Source organism: Gymnodraco acuticeps, unplaced genomic scaffold (assembly GCF_902827175.1).
Source record: "Gymnodraco acuticeps unplaced genomic scaffold, fGymAcu1.1, whole genome shotgun sequence".
NCBI lineage: Eukaryota > Metazoa > Chordata > Actinopteri > Perciformes > Bathydraconidae > Gymnodraco > Gymnodraco acuticeps.
In genome coordinates this window covers 7,140,263-7,161,226 of record NW_022990042.1, presented here as the reverse complement: position 1 = coordinate 7,161,226, position 20,964 = coordinate 7,140,263, and the positions used below count along the sequence as shown (strand labels likewise).

At 39.7% G+C, this 20,964-nt stretch overlaps 2 protein-coding genes and 1 long non-coding RNA gene across 3 annotated transcripts; all 3 read right to left on the bottom strand.

The window, feature by feature from the left end:
• Positions 1–3,359: 3,359 nt before the first annotated feature.
• On the bottom strand, positions 3,360–3,887 carry LOC117545565. Its single transcript, XR_004568858.1, has 3 exons — positions 3,747–3,887; positions 3,636–3,666; positions 3,360–3,531 (listed from the first exon to the last, which is right to left on the bottom strand). It is a non-coding gene; the product is annotated as an uncharacterized LOC117545565 (long non-coding RNA).
• Positions 3,888–12,538: 8,651 nt separating this feature from the next.
• On the bottom strand, positions 12,539–15,052 carry LOC117545563 (zona pellucida sperm-binding protein 3-like). The gene is made up of 10 exons (XM_034215395.1): positions 14,962–15,052; positions 14,714–14,880; positions 14,520–14,623; positions 13,800–13,894; positions 13,532–13,712; positions 13,349–13,454; positions 13,161–13,246; positions 12,870–12,961; positions 12,735–12,801; positions 12,539–12,667 (listed from the first exon to the last, which is right to left on the bottom strand). Exons 1-9 carry the CDS (start codon positions 15,026–15,028, stop codon positions 12,737–12,739), a joined length of 963 nt encoding a protein of 320 aa, XP_034071286.1. The 5' UTR covers positions 15,029–15,052; the 3' UTR covers positions 12,539–12,667; positions 12,735–12,736.
• Positions 15,053–16,063: 1,011 nt separating this feature from the next.
• Positions 16,064–18,276, bottom strand: LOC117545611 (zona pellucida sperm-binding protein 3-like). Its single transcript, XM_034215465.1, has 10 exons — positions 18,210–18,276; positions 17,945–18,129; positions 17,763–17,866; positions 17,598–17,689; positions 17,343–17,523; positions 17,164–17,269; positions 17,008–17,096; positions 16,417–16,508; positions 16,218–16,330; positions 16,064–16,137 (listed from the first exon to the last, which is right to left on the bottom strand). Exons 1-9 carry the CDS (start codon positions 18,274–18,276, stop codon positions 16,221–16,223), a joined length of 1,026 nt encoding a protein of 341 aa, XP_034071356.1. The 3' UTR covers positions 16,064–16,137; positions 16,218–16,220.
• Positions 18,277–20,964: the final 2,688 nt, after the last annotated feature.

Sequence of the window (20,964 nt, the reverse complement as noted above, 5' to 3'; positions counted from 1 at the left end):
TTGTTGCTTAGATTAAACTCGAAGGAAGCTAGACTGGAACATTTTAAATAAATCAAAGCACTTGCACATTAATTAAATACATTTGACATTTAGCTCGAGCTGGGTTCAATACTTATTTAAAATTGGGCTCGAGTAGAACCCCTGGATTTGACTTGCAACACAAAAGTGATACTGATCTAAAGAGATTGCCCAAGGTTTAAAACATTTATTATGCACACAATAAAAACTTCAACAAATATATATTGATCCTGGCTTAACCAACGACCTTTACTCTATTGTCCATAAGCTCGGTTTCAGAAAACTTGTCAGTAGTTTAACAATTATTTTAATTTTAGTAATGTCTATAGAGACCAATTGGTTGATACGAGAAATAATTTGAAGCAGTTTAATAAAGAACGTTAAACTATTTTTAAAACTGTAATTGAACTTCAACTTATATTAATTATCTGATTCCAGTGGCCAGTTGGAACAGATAATCAACAAAGTTTCCATTTTGCAGCAACAGCGCAAAAGGTTTCAACAACAATTAGTATTATGTCTGATTCTAGGTCTGTCTTATCTGCTTTGTTTCGGAATGTGTTCAATACATTACGTTTTTATTCATTATTACTATACAATACATAGATTAAGAATAAATGAAACAACTAATACAACATTGACCTACAAAAACAGATTTTGCAACCCTGATCTCCTCAGGCAGGTCTCTGAGGGTCTCGGGGCGCAGGACGGGGCATAGGGTTTATACAAGGTCACAAAGATATCTTAACATACCAGCAATATCATTTAAGAATGGATTCTTAAAGCAATATAATCTTATTTTCTTCTTACACCTAGCGCACACCCTGAACAGTGGGCTTCTTGTTTACATTTTCCTCGGCACACTCAGAGGCAGGACATAAAAACACTCTTTTGCTATTTATTTTCATTTTGCAGCACATTTATACGACCAGAATTTTGCTTTACATCTTTATATTGTTTATTTTTCTCAAGTCATTTACTTTTGGTGAGATAACTAAAGTTTAGTTCATTTTACCCTGTCTATGGACTGATTCATTATTAGTTGTTACAAAACATACACAAGACGGCGGGACAAACCAATATAGACCCCCCATACAAACAATCAGACAAACAATACATGAACTCGTAATAAACACCAGCGCGACAGCAAAGCTCATCCAGCTCAATTTAGTCCGAATTAGGAGGTTAGAGAGGGGGTAGGGAATTATAGAAATGGAGCACCTACTCGCGCATCCACCCTTGTACAAGTGCTAAGATCGTGCCTGAAGACCGTCCAAAAGCAATAACTAGCTTATCCTCTTGCGACAACCACTACTCCATCAGTGGCGCTATGAACCCCCGACCAGGAGAACATAAACTTTTTTTTCTCTACCCTTTCTCTCCAAAAACAGCACAGTTAACTGTAGTCCTACACGACCAGCCTATATACTGTACCCGCCATCGAGTTCATCACAACGGTGAAACACAGCTTCTGTTCCACACTTGCTTGCCACTGCCCACCTGTGATCAATTAGCCTATAATTGTTATGTATGCACCCCGGACCGCCACCAGCTGGTCCAGCAACGTAGGCAACACTTCCAAGCAACGTAGGAAATGTTCCTCCAGCAGAGTAGAGAGCTGTGGCGCATCAGGTGATGCACGCACCTCGTGCTGCCCCAGCCTTACCAGCAATGCAGAAGACGGTCACAAACAACGAGTGCTTTTAGACCATCCCGTTTTTAATAGGGATGGCGGTAGTGTGAGTTAAAGATATAGACAAGAACTGTGACTTTCTTCCTCTCAGCTGCACGGCTGCAGCCACCCAGACACGGGGGATGTTTACACACACACCCGTGGCTGCTGCTGGAGCCGTGCTCACAGAGGCGATGGGGGGAATATCTCTGGCTGCTTATTTTTAACTACTGTTTTGGCCGCTGAAAACCCCAGAATTCGGCCATTTGTTCAATACAAATCTTTACATTGCTTTCATACAGAAGCTCCACTTTACTGATGTATTTCTTTAAGGTTACTCTCTAAACATGAGCTGTGTATGCTTGTATGGCACTTCCGTCCCGAGCATCACACACAGAGGAAATCAGCCAGGACTGAGTCCCCAGACACTGATTCCCTGGGTTTATTATCCCCAAATGTTCATTAACCAAAACGAAACGCAGCCGCTCAGTTTCACAGGTAATTTTAGGATACCGTCAATCACAGATTCTGGTAAGGCAATGTCCAAATGTATATTTGAAAATCACACTTACCAGCTCTGAAGATTTGTAGGTATCCTGCCGACAACGCCAAATTGTAAGGGAAACTTCTGTGTAGCAATGCAGTGGGAGTCACCGACTCAGGAAGGAGACACGGTAGGAGCAGTAGCTTTGATGTCAAAACACTGGAGGTTTATTTGGAGTTACGGCCAGAGAATTCACATCACAAGTCCAAGAGTCAGAGGTTCTGACTTCACGGTAGAGTTGCCACGTTAATTCTAAAGAACTCTACCTCAGACCCACGTATTTAACTAGTTCTGAGAGCATCATCAAACTGCTGCATAACAAGATAAAATCATAACACCTCTATCAGCTGACGTCAACAGGCAGGAACAGGGAGACAGAACACTGAGAGCACAGCAGCCAAGGTTACGAGGTGCGTGTGCTCAGTCAGGACAGTTTGAACTGATAAACTGGGTCAAAGTTATGGGCCTTGGAAAATATTCCACAACACAACGTATGTGTAATATGTATATGTTAAATACATCTTTCTATATACGTAACTTACAAATCTATTTTTGTTTTGTTTACCAAAGTGGAACCACTTTTCCTTGGGCTCTGGTTCCATCACGTCCGGAACGTTTAGCTTGGTACACAGGAAGTGGGTTTTAATGGTGTCAGTTAGCTCAATAGAAATATCTGGTTTAGATTACAATAAAGTCGATCAAGCAGTGTCACTTTGTCATTGTATTAGTAATGAAGCATTAATGCTGGTGGAAAATGGCCACAACGCTTAGTGTCTTCCTTTGCAGATGTCTTCCATGTATTTCATCCAGTTTGAAATTTTGCACAATTGTGTCACTGGAAACCAGTAAAGGATTTGCCTTTCTATTCATGTGTGAGCAATGTTTTTTTGTGTGCTGTAATGACACCAACTGATCCTGACGGATAACATTTATTTTTATATCAATGTAAACTCCAAGCAAAAGCAATTTGTAGAAACACATACAATTGTACTGTCATAAATTGAACATCAATTTATGGCAGTAAAACGGTCAATTAACGGTCAATCAATAACAATATGATAATATGGAACCACAGGGTAACGTCAATGGAACAATGATAAATTGTGACATTAAATCAACATCCAACTGTTACTGGGCAAAAACATGTTTTTCTTTCACTAACTGAGAAAACAAAGCTGATGTCAACTGTCAACATCAACTGACAAAAATATCCCAGCTTCATCAGTGCCTGGGTGACTGTAATGATAATCCACTCATAAACGGGAACTGGAAGGCATTAGGAGTCTGACGCTGAGTTCTGGGGAGGACAGAATTGGACTGACTCACGACTACACAAGAAAATCCTCCCTTCTTGAAAATGTGATACAAAGTTTCACAAGTTATTCGTAAAGCATTTCTTACCTTGTAGGAGTGTTGTAGGATATGGGAGTTCCTTTTCAAAGACAGAGGTGAAAGGATTAATGATTAAAGAAGGACTGCATGTTACAGCCAAAGCGTCTTCACAACACTTACTGTGTGCATGTCCATGAAGTGAACTGTGGCTGTGAATAGAGGTAGCTGATCCAGGAGTCTGAAAAAAACAAAGAGCAAACAACATTTTAATTGATAGCTGAATATGAATTACTAATGACCAGGGTCGGGAGGATTACTTGTACAAATGTATTCCGTTAAAATGATTATTTAGCTGCAAAGAAAATAAATCAGTAACCTAATCTGAGTGTCAAAATATAGAAGTAATGTAACATGATTACTTTCTGTTACTTAGGATTACCTCAATATCAAATGCAATGAAAATAAATACAAGAGAAAATATTATCAATAAGATTTGTTTTGACTTAAGTGTAGTAGTAGTAGTAGTAGTAGTAGTAGTAGTAGTAGTAGTAGTAGTAGTAGTAGTAGTAGTAGTAGTAGTAGTAGTAGTAGTAGTAGTAGTAGTAGTAGTAGTAGTAGTTGTAGTAGTAGTAGTAGTAGTAGTAGTAGTAGTAGTAGTAGTCAGGGCAGTCAGGGCCGCCCCTCCCTACAGGCCAATCACGCAGGCTGCATGGGCCCCACCTTGTGCAGGGGGCCCCGCCCAGAGGGCCTCAGCTGCTGTGCGCAGTTCTCCGCGCACCCGCTGACACGCGAGAGTGAGAGGTGACAAGGGGAGCACGTCTATAACCCGACACCGTTACAATGAATCGACATCTGACCAATCACGGCTTTGATTCGGCCACTAGTGCAGGTGAAGAGATGTCGGTGAAAAGACAGTTTCAGTCCGGCGCAAGCTAGAGGGAAAAAAACAAAACATGAAGAAACTAGAGCATCACTCGAAGGTGGGTTATTGTATGAGTCAAATGTACAATTTGCGAATGTATAAGTCAAATTGCCAATTGCCAATAAAACATCAGCTGCAATTCACGACATGAAGAAGGCAGTCTCTGCAGAGCATACAGGCTAATGGAGATGCAGTTATTTCCAGCATTCTTTATTTACCATTCATTCAAGTATGTTATGCCTTTTATCTGCTAATGTACAGGAGGAAGAGTAATAAACTGTCTGCAGGGCCGGCCCTCGGCATAGGCAGTATAGGCGAATGCTAAGGGCGCATCGACCCATAGGGGGCGCCGAAAATTGGGGAGAAAAAAAAAAAGTTCGAAATTTAAAAAAAAAATTATTTTTATTTCATAACAACACAGTTTCCCGATTTTGGATCAACAAAGTAAATCTTATTATCTTATACTAACAGAACTACGCCTATATTGCGTACAGCGCCCATAAACTATGGCACACATCCCCCCCCCCCCCCCAACTTCAAATTGAACTGCCCCAGCCCCAATAAAAACCAGAGGTTTGTGTGAAATTGTTCTTTTTTTGAAATAATGGTTTTAGTGTGCAATTATAGGTTTTAATTTTGTATTTGTGTTCATTTAAAATAAATCAAACTCCCAAAAAACGTACACAGCTTCTGTGTGCTTTTATTAACATTGGAATTTACATTGTAAGCGGCCGTGGGGGGAGAGCTTTAGAGAGCTCTCTCCTGAAAGACTGAGAGGCTCTGATAACCTCAGCTCAGTGAGGTAAAGGCACACCTTTATATGATCATTATAGTTATAAAAAAATAAGAGAATATGTGAAAAACAGGTATAAAATACTATATGACAGTACAAAAAAGTTGTTATTAATAAAAAAGAATACAGTTTGAAAGGGGAGTGATTTGTAAAATATCCATAAAGAAAAAGAAAATCTGCTTACAGTTCTGTTTCATATCGTGTTGAGAGATGTATCCATAGATCTCCTAATGTTGCTCTCAAAGTGCACCAGATTGATGCTTTTAACTTCAATATTAAAAAACAAAAGTCCTCCCGGGGGTGCATTCCCCCGGACCCCCCTAGAGGAGGTGAGTTCCCCCCCCCCCCCCCCCCCCCCCCCCCCACTTAAATCATGTTCAAATGGATAGGAAACTAAATACAGTTGCACACATCTTGTGTCCATATCTTTCTGTTTTGGTGGTCATTTCTGACTTTCGCGAGTCATAGTGAGTGTCTGCATTTGGCCCTGACTGTCTGTCTAGTTGGCTTGCATAACAGTTAAAGTTTACAGCCTAAAAAACATGGAGCATTTGTTCCCCTTTTATTCATTTTTATGTCAATTTGCACATTTGATGGTGATGCTCAGCCTCTCCCCTTAACTCCTAACAGTCATCATCATGTTAACCACAACACAGAGAAATACTGATAGAAATGTGTGTGTAGTTGTTGATACATTGCTGACAGAGGGAACTACATTTGAATACAGATTTAAGAAATATCAGTTTTTTGAGCATGTCATAGGCATGTTTTGTCTTGACTATATTACAATAATAAAATAATATAGTATTTATAAAATTAAATGTTTCACTCCTGTCGGTTGGGGGCCTCATCTCACAATGTCGCTTGGGGCCCCAAGTTGGCCAGGGGCGGCCCTGGTGGTGGTAGTAGTAGTAGTAGTAGTAGTAGTAGTAGTAGTAGTAGTAGTAGTAGTAGTAGTAGTAGTAGTAGTAGTAGTAGTAGTAGTAGTAGTAGTAGTAGCAGTAGCAGTAGCAGTAGTAGTAGTAGTAGTAGCAGTAGTAGTAGTAGTAGTAGTAGTAGTAGTAGTAGTAGTAGTAGTAGTAGTAGTAGTAGTAGTAGTAGTAGTAGTAGTAGTAGTAGTAGTAGTAGTAGTAGTAGTAGAACCTTTATTTATCTAGGAAAATCAATTAAGAACAAATTATTATTTGCAATGATGACCTGGCAGGAGGCAAAATGCTTCCTGAGGGGATGAAAATAAAAAGACAGACTCCGGGAACTACAGAACACAGGAGACAACACAAACACATAGAGCAAAGATGACAGGCATAGCAGTTAAACATATACAAACTCTAAAACAATATTGCTGTGGTTCAATCAGTCATTAAAATCAGCATCAGGCAAAGCAGCTACATGTGTGTACCAGGGTGTCTATAATAGTGACATTGAAGGTGCGGGGGGGAGACAAAGGTTTTCATTTTCAATGTTTTTTGGATGACATTCCAGCTATCTGCTGCTGCAAATTGAAAGGCGGAGCGGCCAAAGGATGTATGGGTGTTGGGGATCTTTAGCAGGATGATTGTAGCTGACCGGGTGTTGTGCGTCGGTGGTGGGCGGAGTTGCAGTAATTGTGTGAGGTAGAAGGGGGTGAGGCCTAGGAGTGTTTTGTAAACAAACATCAGCCAATGGATGTTGCGCCTGGTCTCAAGAGAGGGCCAGTTAGCCAGAGAGTACAGGTCACAGTGGTGTGTCCTGTAGGGGGCATTGGTGGCGAGGCGGATGGCGGAGTGATACAGAACGTCTAAATGATCAAGAACTCCTTTACACGCCGAGCGGTAGATGGTATCACCGTAGTCGAACAGAGGAAGGACAGTCATCTGGACCAGAGAGAGTTTAGCAGATGAAGTGAATGAGGAGCGATTCCTATATAGAAAGCTGAGTCTAGCTTTAACCTTGGTCTGAATTTTGGAGAGATGTTCTGAGAATGACAGATTACTGTCAATCCAAAATCCAAGGTATTTATAAGATGTAACTATTTCGAGGTCCCGGCCATCGGCGGTCACAATAGTGCCAGTTTGGGAGGCACCACTGCGGCCAAACCACATGATCTTGGTTTTAGTGGTGTTCAGGACCAGGCCAAGGGCAGAGAGATGTGACTGGATTCTCTGAAATCTATCCTGAAGAGTTTTCAGGACAGTATCTGGGGAAGGGCCAGCAGTGTACAGAATCGTGTCATCGGCATATAGGTGGATAGAGGAGTTGCCCACTGATTTCTCCATGTCAATTATATATATTGAGAATAGGATGGGTGCTAGGATAGAGCCTTGTGGTACTCCCTTAGAGATGGATAGGGGCTGTGTCATCAGATTTTCAGATTTTACACACTGGGTGCGCATAGACAGGTAGTTTTCAAACCAGGCTATCGATTGGTTAGTGACACCAATGCATCTAAGCTTTCCCAGAAGCAGTCGGTGATCTACAGTGTCGAAGGCTTTGGCAAGATCGATGAAAATGGCAGCACAGTATTGTCTGGAGTCAAGGGCATTGATGATATAATTTAGGACTTTGAGAGTCGCCGTCTCACACCCATGACCTGCACGGAACCCAGACTGCATGTCTGCATGTCTGCATGTATGTTGTAAGTCTTCAGAAACCATGTTAGCTGTTTGCAAACTAACTTTTCGAACACTTTCGCTATACAGGGTAGAATGGATATTGGACGATAGCAGTTGGGGTCAGCATGGTTTCCCCCTTTAAACAAAGGTTGCACTGAGGCTGCCTTCCAGGCAGAAGGTAGCACTGCTGTCTGTATGGACAGATTACAAAGGTGGGAGATAGCTTCTGCAATAATCGGGGCTGCAACTTTAAAAAAGAAGGGGTCTAGCCCATCAAGACCTGCAGGTTTGTTGGGGTCAAGTTTGCTATGGACCTCCAGCACATCGTTCTCACTAACTTCCTGTAGGCAGAAGCTGTGACATGGGGTTGCGCTAGAGGGGTGGCGGAGTGTTGGTGGGGGGCTTAGGAGGCGCTATAGAGTCAAATAGGTTCCCACATTTAACAAAGTGCTGGTTAAAGAGCTCTGCTATGCGTTCAATACCGGTGACTACTGTGTCCTCAATAACGAGGGAGTTAGGGAGATGAGAGGATGGGGGTTTATTCTCCATCTCTTTCACTGTTTTCCAGAATGTCCTTGGATTGGATCCACAGAGGTTGAATTGATTATGGAAGAAATCAACCTTGGCTTTGCGGATAGCCTGTATAGATTTATTTCTAATTTTCCTGAATGATAGCCAATCGTCGTGGGATTTTGAGTGACGAGCCCTGCGCCAGGTGGAGTTCTTGAGGTGAAGCAGTTCAGCTAAATCTCGGTTGAACCAAGGACTGCATCGGTTTTTTATCCTCTTTTTTTTTATGGGAGCATGTTTATTGATTACCATACTAAAGGAGTCATAAAAGAAGGACCATGCAGCATCGATGTCAGGGATCATTAGGGAGTGTATTATGTAAGTCAACAGTAACCTTACTGTATGTTAACTTAAGAAATAAGAAACAAAGATATATATAGTATCGAAAATGCCAAATTGAAAATGTCTAATTGAAGCCACGATGTTAAAGAATTTTGCTTAACAAGTGAAAGGAAATCGATTTAGCTTATTAGCTGTCTTATTAGTAGCAAAGTGAAAAAAATCAATATACACCATCAACTTGTATCAAAAAATGTATCAAGTCATTTTATGAAAAAACACTAATTGTCAAGTAATATTTTTGATAGCTTTTTGTGAGTTGTTATTGATGTAACCTTTTTCTTGCATGGTACTGTGATATATTGTCATATCGATGGCGTGCCACTAAATTTAATCAAGTGAAAGTCGCGTTGTGGTAGACTTTGTGATATCAGCAAATTGTCGTATCGTTTTCCAAAGAATCGATACAATATCTTACCGTGTTGTAACTTGGAATTCACACCCCTACTTACCAGATGTAATGCATGCTTCACAGCAGATGTGGCCGCAGCTGCTCACGGCAAACTTCGACCCACTCCTTGTAAAGCACTGATTACAGTGGAACCAGTCCATTTTAGATTACTCCTTTGGAAACACAAGATGTCAATTCACAAATGATAACTTTTCAGACTTTCATTATATTAATTCATTAGTTTGTACCCCTTCTTGAGGCTGAATGGGAGCATATCATTGCAGGCCAGTTACAAAATCTTGTGGAAAGTCTTCCAAGATAATTAGACACTTCTGAGAGCCTATTTTTTTGTTGTTGTTGTTTTTAGTCAGTTTATTGAACATGTTAGAAACAAAAACATACAACAATAATATATATATATTCTCTTTTTTTCCTTTTTTTTTCTCACTAAAATTAATAATTATAACAAAGTACAAAAAAATAATAATAATAATAATAATTCTCAGATTCTCAGAATTAATGCCCATGATTTTGAAATGACATGTTCAAAACAAGGTGACAAATGCCCTATAACTCTGACAATATAGTGAACCAGTATGTAAATCGATTTAATTTGATTTGACCTATTTATTGTTTTTTTAATTTACTTTATGGTTTGTGAGCTGAGCTGTGTGATTTTTTTATTTCATCTATTAATTTATATTCTGAGGTTTTACAGTCATTTACAAATAAAGCTGTATTGTATGATTTATTTATTTTTTACTCAATTAATATTTTTACATTTGGGTTTACAATGAGGTTTTTTTGCCCACAATGTATTAGTTGTAAATTCATTACACCCACACCTTTGCACATAGTTATACATCTAGCTGAATTCTGCAATGACAAGACACACAGTTAGGTATGGCAACTTAAAGTGTATATAAAGTTAGCTTCTCATTAACTATGCTCAAGGGCGGTTCTAGGCCAGTGCCCCCCTAATACTGACCTCTGACCCCCCTGTGGCCCCCCTAAAAATGAAAAGTGAAAAAAGTGAAAAAAATGAAAAATGTATGATTTATCACACAATTTATTGAATGACGGAATAGGCGGAACTAACGTTAGTCGTCATTCTAGTCAGACCCATTAGAGCGGTCACGGTGCACTCACTTTCACTGTCCGGTTGAAGCGTGCGAAAAACAAACACTTTTCATCTCGGATCATCAGAGGCTGTTGCATCCAAGAAAGACTGATTGAAAGCTACGTTTCGAGAGACTACCACGATAATTGAAGGTGAGTTAAACTACTGTATCCGTGTAATTGTAGATGTAAAGTAGAGATGTAACTGTTCATTGCCTTTATTTTTATATAAATATGATATGGTGTTAGTGCAAAAATTGTACTATAACTTAAGCTGAAGCTAACAGTAATAACTATAAGATATATCTGAAATAAATAAGTGTACTGAAACAAATACCAATAACTGTATTGCATTGTTTTCTTATACGCAATTACTTCATACTGTCTAGTTCTCTTTTTCGTCCTGCATTTATTGTGCCCCCCTCAGAAAATAACTGGCCCCCCAGTGGCCCCCCCCAGTCAAATTGGTCTAGAACCGCCACTGACCATGCTAATAGGTGCATTTATACTGTTAGCCCTAGTCTGTGTTAGCCACCAAAGTGTTTGTATACTAGCTTAAACAATTGTTTGATTTGGCTGTCTACTGGCAAACATTAGGTTAAGAAACCGACTCAAAACTTACATTAAACTTTACGAAGAAGATATCTACTCTCATTTTGCTTACATTACCTTTCGCCTTGTTTAGAAGTAGTTGAAGTTTTATCCTGATAGAGGGGTTATTTAACCGGCTTCATAGTCCCGTCCTCTGCGCAAATAGCGGTTCTCTTTCCTGATTGGCCGAGAGACGTTTGATGACTCATGATCCCTGGGCTGCAAAGTGTGTTTCGTAGTGTCAATGGTATTAAGGGGGATCCTAGGGGTTGTTTTTTTAAATTACCTTTATCGGTTCGGTCGCTTGAAATACTTTTGTATGCAAAAAAAATGAAAATCTTTCTCTCCTAGTTCAATAAATATTGGGCTAAATATTTCTAAGGTGAATAGGAGTGATGGAGTGTATTATGTACCAAGAGTCATTCTACAATTTAGAGAGTGTGTTAACATTACACGTTGAACCACAATTACTGAGTTTAGCCTTGACCTGCTTGAAGAATACAGAATAAAAATACCTACATGTTAAGCATTAACGTCAACTAAAAGTTTAATGTAATCCAATTGCTTTCAAGATTCATTTATGCCCCGGCCACACGAGGACGAAAACGGTCGTTTGCGTTACTGTTTAGTGTCATATAGACCGTTCGGCCACACGAGGACGACCGAATACGGCACTAAACGACTGCGGTAACGATAACGGGATCCACGGTGGATAGAACGGCATACGCAACGCTCTGGGGGGGTCCAACGGCTCCGTGTGTACGACCTATACGATCATTTTCTGCTAATGAGGCAATAGCCGCGCCTCTCCCCACCTCTGCTGCTCACCCCCGCGTCAAAGTAAACTGCACACTGAATTCAGATTATTTATCTTTCTCTCGATATGGACATAAACGCGAGTGAAGTCTTATCTGACAGGACGGAGACACCTCTCAAACTAGTTATAAATATGTTTATTTTTACTGTCGGCCGGGTCACTCATTACTGGATCAGCTGCTGCATGAAACAGACGCTGTCCGAAGAGAAGGAGGAAAAAAAGAGAGGCTCCGTGTATTTTATTATATAGAGTCGTTATTCATGTTTTAAAGCTCAATAAATAACAAGACCTTTGACCGGCACTTTTATAATTTTGTCGGAAGATTTCAACTTTAATACATGTTGACTGGCGAAAAACTCTGCCCGGTTCCCTCGGCCCCCACCGCGGAGAATAAACAGAAGGGCAACCATGACAACCAACGCTGCTTTTGTGGAGGAAGTTACAGCGCCACGTACAGGCTCCTGCATATGTACTGCAGCTTCTCCAGCGGTTGGAGCTGTCTCGTGTGGACAGACACTATCCGGATGACTATTGCGTGTGGACGGAAGCTTTTTTGCGATTGCGTTTGCGTTAATCCTATGCGTTTAGCCGTTTTCGTCCTCGTTTGGCCGGGGCATTAATGTGAATAATATATTTGGGAAATTGACACATCACAGGGAAAAAAACACCTTTGAAAACAGACCTGGAAATGTTCCCAAAACAAACCATTTATTGCAACCAGATGTGTGCATCTTTGTTTTAGCCAGAAATTAGGTCATCATGATTCAGTAAAACAGCTTAGTTTAAACCGTTTCACACAAAAGGCAAGTCAAACTTAAGAATTTGAGAACTTCAATTAAGTGGTTCAGATACATTGTTTTATTAGCAACATACAATCTAAAATGCAAAGAGACAGGCTCGCAAAAGATTACGAAACAATAAAAACTGAATTCAGATTGAAGAAACCAGTCAGCGAAATGGATCCATTCCTGTTGGGAGAACAAAGTTTAAAGTAGCCGTTCAGAATAAATGAATATTGAAATATGAAACCCTTACCTTCAGGAATTCACATCTGTGATGGTAAATGGCCCAATGACTGCTTTTTGTACCATTCCATGTTTCTCTGCAAACATATATATTTTAGTACAAGTCAACAAATCAAGTATAATACAGCAGAAGTTGTATACATACCTGACGCAACACTCCTCTGCCTCCTTGACTTGCATTTCGATTCACAGCAGTCACAAAGATTGCTCTGGGCCAAGTTGTCCAGCAACTCCCAACTGAGTTCATGACGATTGGATGAAAAGATAATTAAAATGCATCTCAACTCTTCCAAATAAAGTCTTCACGAAGTTTGAACAGTTATGAATGGGATCCATCTGTATCTTCAGTAGACTGGGCTAAAGCTGAATAAGTCATCTCATGTAAAACAAAGTTACCTACAAGTCAAATTCTGATATATTGAAGTAATATTTTTACCCATGCCCTTTGACAAAGTGGCAGGCTTTCTTAGTGCTGTCAAGACCATTGGGATCCCAAGCCAAAAGTTTGCAGTGGATAAAGACCTGTTGAGTAGAGGGAAAATATAGGAGTCATAAATTAATCTCAGTTTCCACAATCAAACCTTGCATCTGAACCAAAATGTACAATTTAGAAGGCCAATTTACCTCTTCTCCCATAGCAAACTTAAAGGTCTGAAGTGATAGGCGCATCTCCGATGACTTTTGCCTAGGTTCAAATTTTGATTGTGACGACACACTTACCAAAAGACATCTGTTGGGTTAAAGAAAATTAATTAGCATATTACCAAAACACATTTTTTAAGTCAATGATTATAGCCATTAGAGTACCCTTTATTGGAGATTATAGGGTACATGGTGCTTTCAGGGTGCAGCTCTGGTGTGGTAGCTGCTACACATTCCTCAAGAAGCAGCAGCAAGGGCTGATGGGTCTTCTGCACCACACTAGCCATGATGGGGATGATGGAGCCCAGAGGAAAGCTTGTAGATTCAGCGGGGCCTGAGAAGTCATCTAGGGCAGTAAAAAGGAAAAGTCATTAAGTTACAAAAGTCAGGGAGAGCTGCCGTTTGTAGAGAGTTTCACATGTTGTTTACCCACCATTCATAAGGCCAATGGCAAACTGCAGATCTCCTAGACCGTAGGTTTTAAACACCGGGTCATAGATCTGCTGGCTGGAATACCAGTCTTTGGGTCTGCACAAAATAAAGCAGAATGTGTACAGAAAATTCTGCCACGTGAAACTGAAAACGTATTAGCGCGAGCCTGTATACTCACATTTACTTAGAGCTCATTATTAAATGTTACGCCTATGGTAACATCAATGTTTATCTATACAGTCAAATATCACAAAGGTTACATTTGTCTCGGTGGACTTCACAGTTTGTACAGAATATCAGTATGACAATACAAAGTCATAAAAGACAGTCGAAAATAAGTAGACATTAACTACTTCCTCCGAAATGCTAAAAACAAGAGTCCTGATACTTAAATGTGTGATGTCCATTTAAAACTATGGGAGCAACTCAATGGACAATGAATTGGGAAAAATGATAACACAGAGTGCACACATTGGGGAATGTTCTCAGTAAATGGATAGATTTTTTGTTGAGAATACTCAACCCATTCATTGTCTATGTAGCAGCTTCAGGCTTTATACCTGATGATAACAAGTTTGTGACGGACTTCTATGGTGGATGGCTTTGAGGGAGAAGCTTATTATCAAATTGAACTTTCCCAGGCCATGGAAATGCCACATTGGAATAGTTAGTGAAGGGTCACCCTTTAGCACCTTATGTTGTAGTTGTTATGAACACTAACCTCTTATACACACAGACAACTGGGTGAGTGAAGGCCAAATTGTAAGAATCCTCAGAAGCAACGTAGGTCAGATCATTGCTGTACAGCAGCACATCCCCGGTGACCTGTTAGAGAGACAAAGATCCCCCTGAGAGAGCTGTAGGAAATATAGCAGACTCACAGCTTGCAGGTTTAAAATATATATACACACATACCAGTATCCTAAAGTTACAGTCAGTGAGATCCACATAGAAGTAGGCCTCTCCTGCTGAGAAACTGGTTGGGAAACAGCTACCCAGACGGAGAAGCGACGTGTCGGCCTGGGGTCGGCTTTCTGTCCACATCAGCGTCACAAAATCTGGCCCACAGTCCACTTTCACGTCTGCAACACAAATAAATTAGCTTTAGACTCAACTATTTGAGTCAAGGATAATAACATGACTTTAATTGTTTCCAGTCTTACCTGCATATACCGCCATGGCAGCTGCCAAGCTCAGAAGCAGTGCACCTTGACAAAATGAAACCATCATGACTGCATGCTTGCTACTGACACAGTGAATGTTCTTATACCTTGTTCCTGAGAGGCATCAATCAAGATGACGTCTTTCACCTGGTGCCTGTCAGCAGGCCCAGCTGCAGCAGCCAGCACACTGATTACAGCATGGGGAGCATCCAATTACATTAGTCCTTACACCCAATTCATTTTCATTCGACTTCATCAGCAGCACAAAATTACCATTTGTTAATCAATTTATTATCCTGTCTGACTACCTTCAATTCTTATTTAAAACACTTTAAGGATGATAGTGCATTGGATGTCTTCCTGAGGTTTTGATTTAGTTTTGCTGTTATATATATTAACATTAATATATGTATACGTTGGGATTCTTTGTTCAACGTCAAGTCATGCAAGAAAAAGTTTTCTTTGAGAATTAAAAGGCGAGTCATTTCTAAACAAATCATTTGGGGGAAGGTAGTGTTCCTTTATCAGATGTCCTGTATTCAAATGTGATATTTTTATATCTGAAATGTTTCAGTTCATTTAAGTTGTATTCAGTGAGAAAATATCCACACACATCTGAATATTAGAGTTGGTGCTATGATGTAATCTTTTAACTGCATAAACACGTGCCATGCAGGCCATCCCTATTGATTTTATATTCATGGCCAGAAAGTAAACTATTCAACTGCAGGCATTAATGCCTAAAAAATAAATTCAGATCAGAATTGTCTTTTCAAATGAATCTCAACATAAACAATTGCCATAGTTGTAATACCAGACAGATCACTAATAGCTTTTGAATCTGGTGGTGTATGTAATGTCAGAATTTATATCATGTGCAGAGCTCAATGTAAAATGGAAAGTGAAAGAAAAATTCAGGGCTATACTCCAACTCATATGGCCATTACAATTTGTCTGAGGACTTAAAGGTTACATTATAATTGACAGAACTTTACAGTATCTTTCAATGACAAAAGTCACACATAATTAGTAAAATTCTACTGATAGGACAGATGGACACAGTTGAGGAGTTAACAGTTTTATTTATACAGAGATTATAGACAACTTTAATCTGCATATGGATGTCGTCCACCACTGGGCCCTCTGTTCAGTCTCCCCAATCCTAGACTGGACTTCCTGTTGAGAAAACGTTTAGCAACGTTAGTCTTATGGCAAGTTTTGAACAAAACTTCAAGACAAATACCATAAATAAATACTCATTAATCTTGGTCAGCAATGGGAACATCTGATGCATTGTGGGTATTTTGTTGCGATGGATCCATTATGATCAGGGGTCCTAACACAGAAGTGTGCCGGAAGCCGTTGGATTCTGAGATGGAAAAGAAAATATATAACTTCAAATTGAAAAAGACTACACTAGATCAAAAAGCATACAAGTTGGCATAAGAGCGATACCCCATTCGTCTCCTCTCTTTGAGCGGGTGTTGCAGGTCCTAGAACAGCAGTCACAAATGGAGCTCTGCATGGGGTCATCCAGGAGTTCCCATCTAAGGAAGCAACAACAGTCAAGGCTCAAATACATCAGCATGGCTTTAAAAAAATTAAATAAATATCAAGTTAATAACATTTGCTAAAAAAGGACCAAAAGATACATTTCCATCTACAGTGCAGAAAAAAAGTGAACAGAAAAGCTCAGGGCTTTTTTTTAAATTTAGGCCCATCTCATTAGGTTGGCTAATCATTTGAGTGCCACTCCTTTTAAAACTAATATATTGTTATTCTTAAATATTTTACAATTATCATTTGTCACAATTGTTGTCTATACTTTGTTAGTTAGAGATCATTTGTTATAGATATATAAAAGCACAATACTGATCAAAGTACATGCATTAATCTACTTCAAGTTGGATAGGTTATACTAAAATAAGCTAGCCGCCTTGGCTAATGGTGCATACTTGTTGCACATGGCATCAGTTGCATTCATTCTATTAAACTTCTGGCAAGAACATGTTCACATACTTCCAACATATCAAACTCTTCCCTTACCTCTCATTTTCCTTTACATAGTGGCAAGCTTTCTTGCTTTCACTTAGAACTTCAGGATCCCATGCGAGCAGTTTGCAGTGAATGTACACCTGAGGAGCAGATGAAACATACATTTTAGCTAGGAACCAAATATTCTTTAGAGCACTTTCCATTTACACCCTCACCGAGACCAAACTTGAAGGACTGCAGGTAGAGGGTGATTGCAGAGGACTGGTACCGCTGGAGAAACATGGAGTTTCCCTTCTCACTGTCCAAGAGACACCTGAAGACATTCAGATAAGCGATAAGGACTAAACTCCAGAAAACAATTAAACAAATTAGAGACTGGATCTCACCCCTTATTTGTAATGATGGGGTACACATTGCTGTTAGCCTGCAGCTCAGACGTAGTGGCTGCCACACATTCCTCCATGAGCAGCAGCAATGGCTGATGGGACTCCTGCGCCACTGTTGCCCATATTGGCATGAAGGAGCCCAGGGGGATGACATTTGTCTCCGCTACCGCTGTTATTCTTTCTGTAACGGGAAAAGTAAAAACTGCTTAGTGTGCTTTTTTTGAGTGTTTTGCCTTTGGGAGCATGAGCCCTCACCATTTAGGAGCAGCATGTGGAACTTCAGACCTCCCCGGCCTTCGGCAACACCTGACCCCGCGTTCAGGAAAGGAGGAATCCACCCCTTAGGTCTGAAATATATTAACAACATTTATCCCATATATCAGCTTTAAACTTGAATTTAAATAAGAACGAAACTCCTACCTTGGATAAACACACTCGATGGGATACACATAAGATGCAGGACTCGACCTTGGTTGGGGCCTGAAAGTCAACTCATTTTTGTAGAGGAGCTTTTTCCCTTTCATCTGAAGAATTAAAAAAAAGCTCATTATGACATTAATAAGGCTGAGAGATATTCTGGTGAAACATGGCAGTTACATTACCAGTCTTTTAAAATTGCAGTCATCTAGTGTGTAGTTAAACTCAGCGTTCCCCTCTCCGCTGGGCAGAACATTAAACCGGGATGCCATGCAGTTTCCGAGGAAGTGACGAGCTGCAAATGGCACCAGCATCGGATGGATCCTCCATGTGATGCTTATGGAGTCTTTTTCACAGTTTACTTTGATTTCTGCAAACAAATCATTATTATATATTTCCCCATACATTCCCCAACAAAAGCAGATGTTTACATGCATGTGCTAAGAATACCTGCATTAGCAACAGTTGTTGCAAAAAGAGCCACGACTATTACACCTAGGTAGAGTTGAGTCCCCATGACTGAATGATCTAGATCACACAGGAAATGACACCATTTGTAGACTAGCTGCCAAATTAGCTGAACGAGCAACACCTGTGTGAGTGCAGGGCAGCACTTGGTCCTCTGTCTACTTATACTGGGGTGTAATTTCACATACTTGCAATTTCATTGTAGAGTTTTCATTTGGATAATATCTAGAACACTTATTCAAGTACATTTTTATTTATCTGCCTAATTGCTTCTTTTTTTTAACATTAGTTTGTACCCCTTCTTGAGGCTGAATGGGAGCATATCAGTGCAGGCCAGTTACAAAATCTTGTGGAAAGTCTTCCAAGAGAATTAGACACTTCTGAGAGCCTATTTTGTTGTTGTTGTTGTTTTTAGTCAGTTTATTGAACATGTCAGAAACAAAAACATACAACAATAATATATATATATATATATATATATTCTCTTTTTTTCCTTTTTTTTTTCTCACTCAAATTAATAATTATAACAAAGTACAAAACAAAAAAAATAACAAAACAAAAAAATTATAATAATTCTCAGATTCTCAGAATTAATGCCCATGATTTTGAAATGACATGTTCAAAACAAGGTGACGAATGCCCTATAACTCTGACAATATAGTGAACCAGTATGTAAATCGATTACATTTGATTTGACCTATTTATTGTTTTTTTAATTTACTTTATGGTTTGTGAGCTGAGCTGTGTGATTTTTTTATTTCATCTATTAATTTATTTTCTGAGGTTTTACAGTCCTTTACAAATAAAGCTGTATTGTATGATTTATTTATTTTTTACTCATTCTGTATTCTTCAAGCAGATCAAGGCTAAACTCAGTAATTGTGGTTCAACGTGTAATGTTAACACACTCTCTAAATTGTAGAATGACTCTTGGTACATAACACACTCATCACTCCTATTCACCTTAGAAATATGTTGCTGTTTTGTTCATGACTAAAGAGACAATGATTTAGCCCAATATGTATTGAACTAGGAGAGAAATAATTTTCTTTTTTGCATAACCAGCGTACAAAAGTATTTCAAGCGACCGAACTGTTAAACGTAATTTTTAAAAAAACAACCTCTGGGATCCCCCTTAATACCATTGACACAACGATACACACTTTGCAGCCCAGGGATCATGATTCATCAAACGTCTCTCGGCCAATCGGGAAAGAGAACCGCTATTTGCGCAGAGGACGGGACTTTGAAGCCGGCTAAAATAACCCCTCTATTAGCATAAAACTTCAACTACTTCTAAACAAGGCGAAAGGTAATGTAAGCAAAATGAGCATAGATATCTTCTTGGTAAAGTTTAATGTAAGTTATCATTCATAACACTCTGTTCGATGTCTCACTATGGGATGCGCCTCAACGCATATGCAAACAGAAGCATCAATCTCATTACGCCAATCCTGATTGGCTGGGGATCTTGACGTCTACGTCAGGGAATCCACCCACCCTTTAAGTATATTGCGCTACGTGAGCCCAAGTCGCAGCATCATTCAAACACCTCTTCTCGCTTCAGAGCCATAGACTGTATATATAAATGGACGTAGGGTCCGTGACGTCACCCATAGGATTCTGCAGAGTTGCCGTGAAGCCCTTAGTAGGCGGAGTCGGCCACTAACGGCTCAACAGTGACGTCAGAGTTCAACTCCCGCCTTCTCCAGCCTGCTCCAAATAAGGGCAAAGAGGCGGAGCCGAGGCGGGACCTGCTGCCACCGAGCTGGAAGTTCCAGAGCTAGCTGAAGCTACCAAGCTAAGCTAACATGCTCCCCATCTGCACGCTGCCGTCGCATTTTACGTTTCTAAGGTAAGCGGACATGAAACTATTCAGCAAAACTATAAATAATAATCTAAATTATTGAGCTTTTAGCATAATACTTCAGAATCTTAAAACCCCTTAACGTTTGTATGCAATTGTGCTAAATTCAACACTGGAATCAAGCAAATATTAATATGTTTGCATGACATTAGTTATTTATATTTTGATATCACTTAACTATACGTTTAATACATTTAAGTCAAGCTAAGGTACATGTGATGGTAGCTAGTTAGCGCTCTTACCTGTGAGGCCTCCTCCAAACAACATAATAACCAGACTGTATCATTAAAACTAAGTATCAGTTATAGATCCTTGACTTTAGACAAACAATTCAAAAGACAAAATGTATTTAAAGACCAATCTTTATTTGAATGTGCCTCTTAACCTGAGATATTAGTTATACAGTAATAGTATTGACAATCTAAAAAAACTGAGCAACTCAACAGTCAACTTTATGTTTCTTATTGTCTAAAGCATTTATTATTTTCATTTTCCCCCTCTCATATTCAGTGTGGACGGATTGAGACAGTCTGGTGTCCAGAGAGCAGGAGAGACTTCAGGGAGAAACCTCCGTGTGATGGACGTCCTGTCTGTTGGTTTGGAGAGGACTGAGGGTCTTTCCTCTGCGAGGAGGACCAGGGCTGATGAAGGAGCCCATGCTGGGCAAAGCTGATACCAACTGCACAGGCCTAGTCGGTCACTTTATTTGACTAAATGTGTTTAATACATTTAATAGGTTTACACCTTCTGTCCATATGTGCTTTTTATTTAAAACATTTGATTAACTTTTGGTTCACATTTCAATAAATTGTATTTGTATTTGCACTCCTTTTGTCCATTATTCTTACTGAAAATGTTAGATTACACATT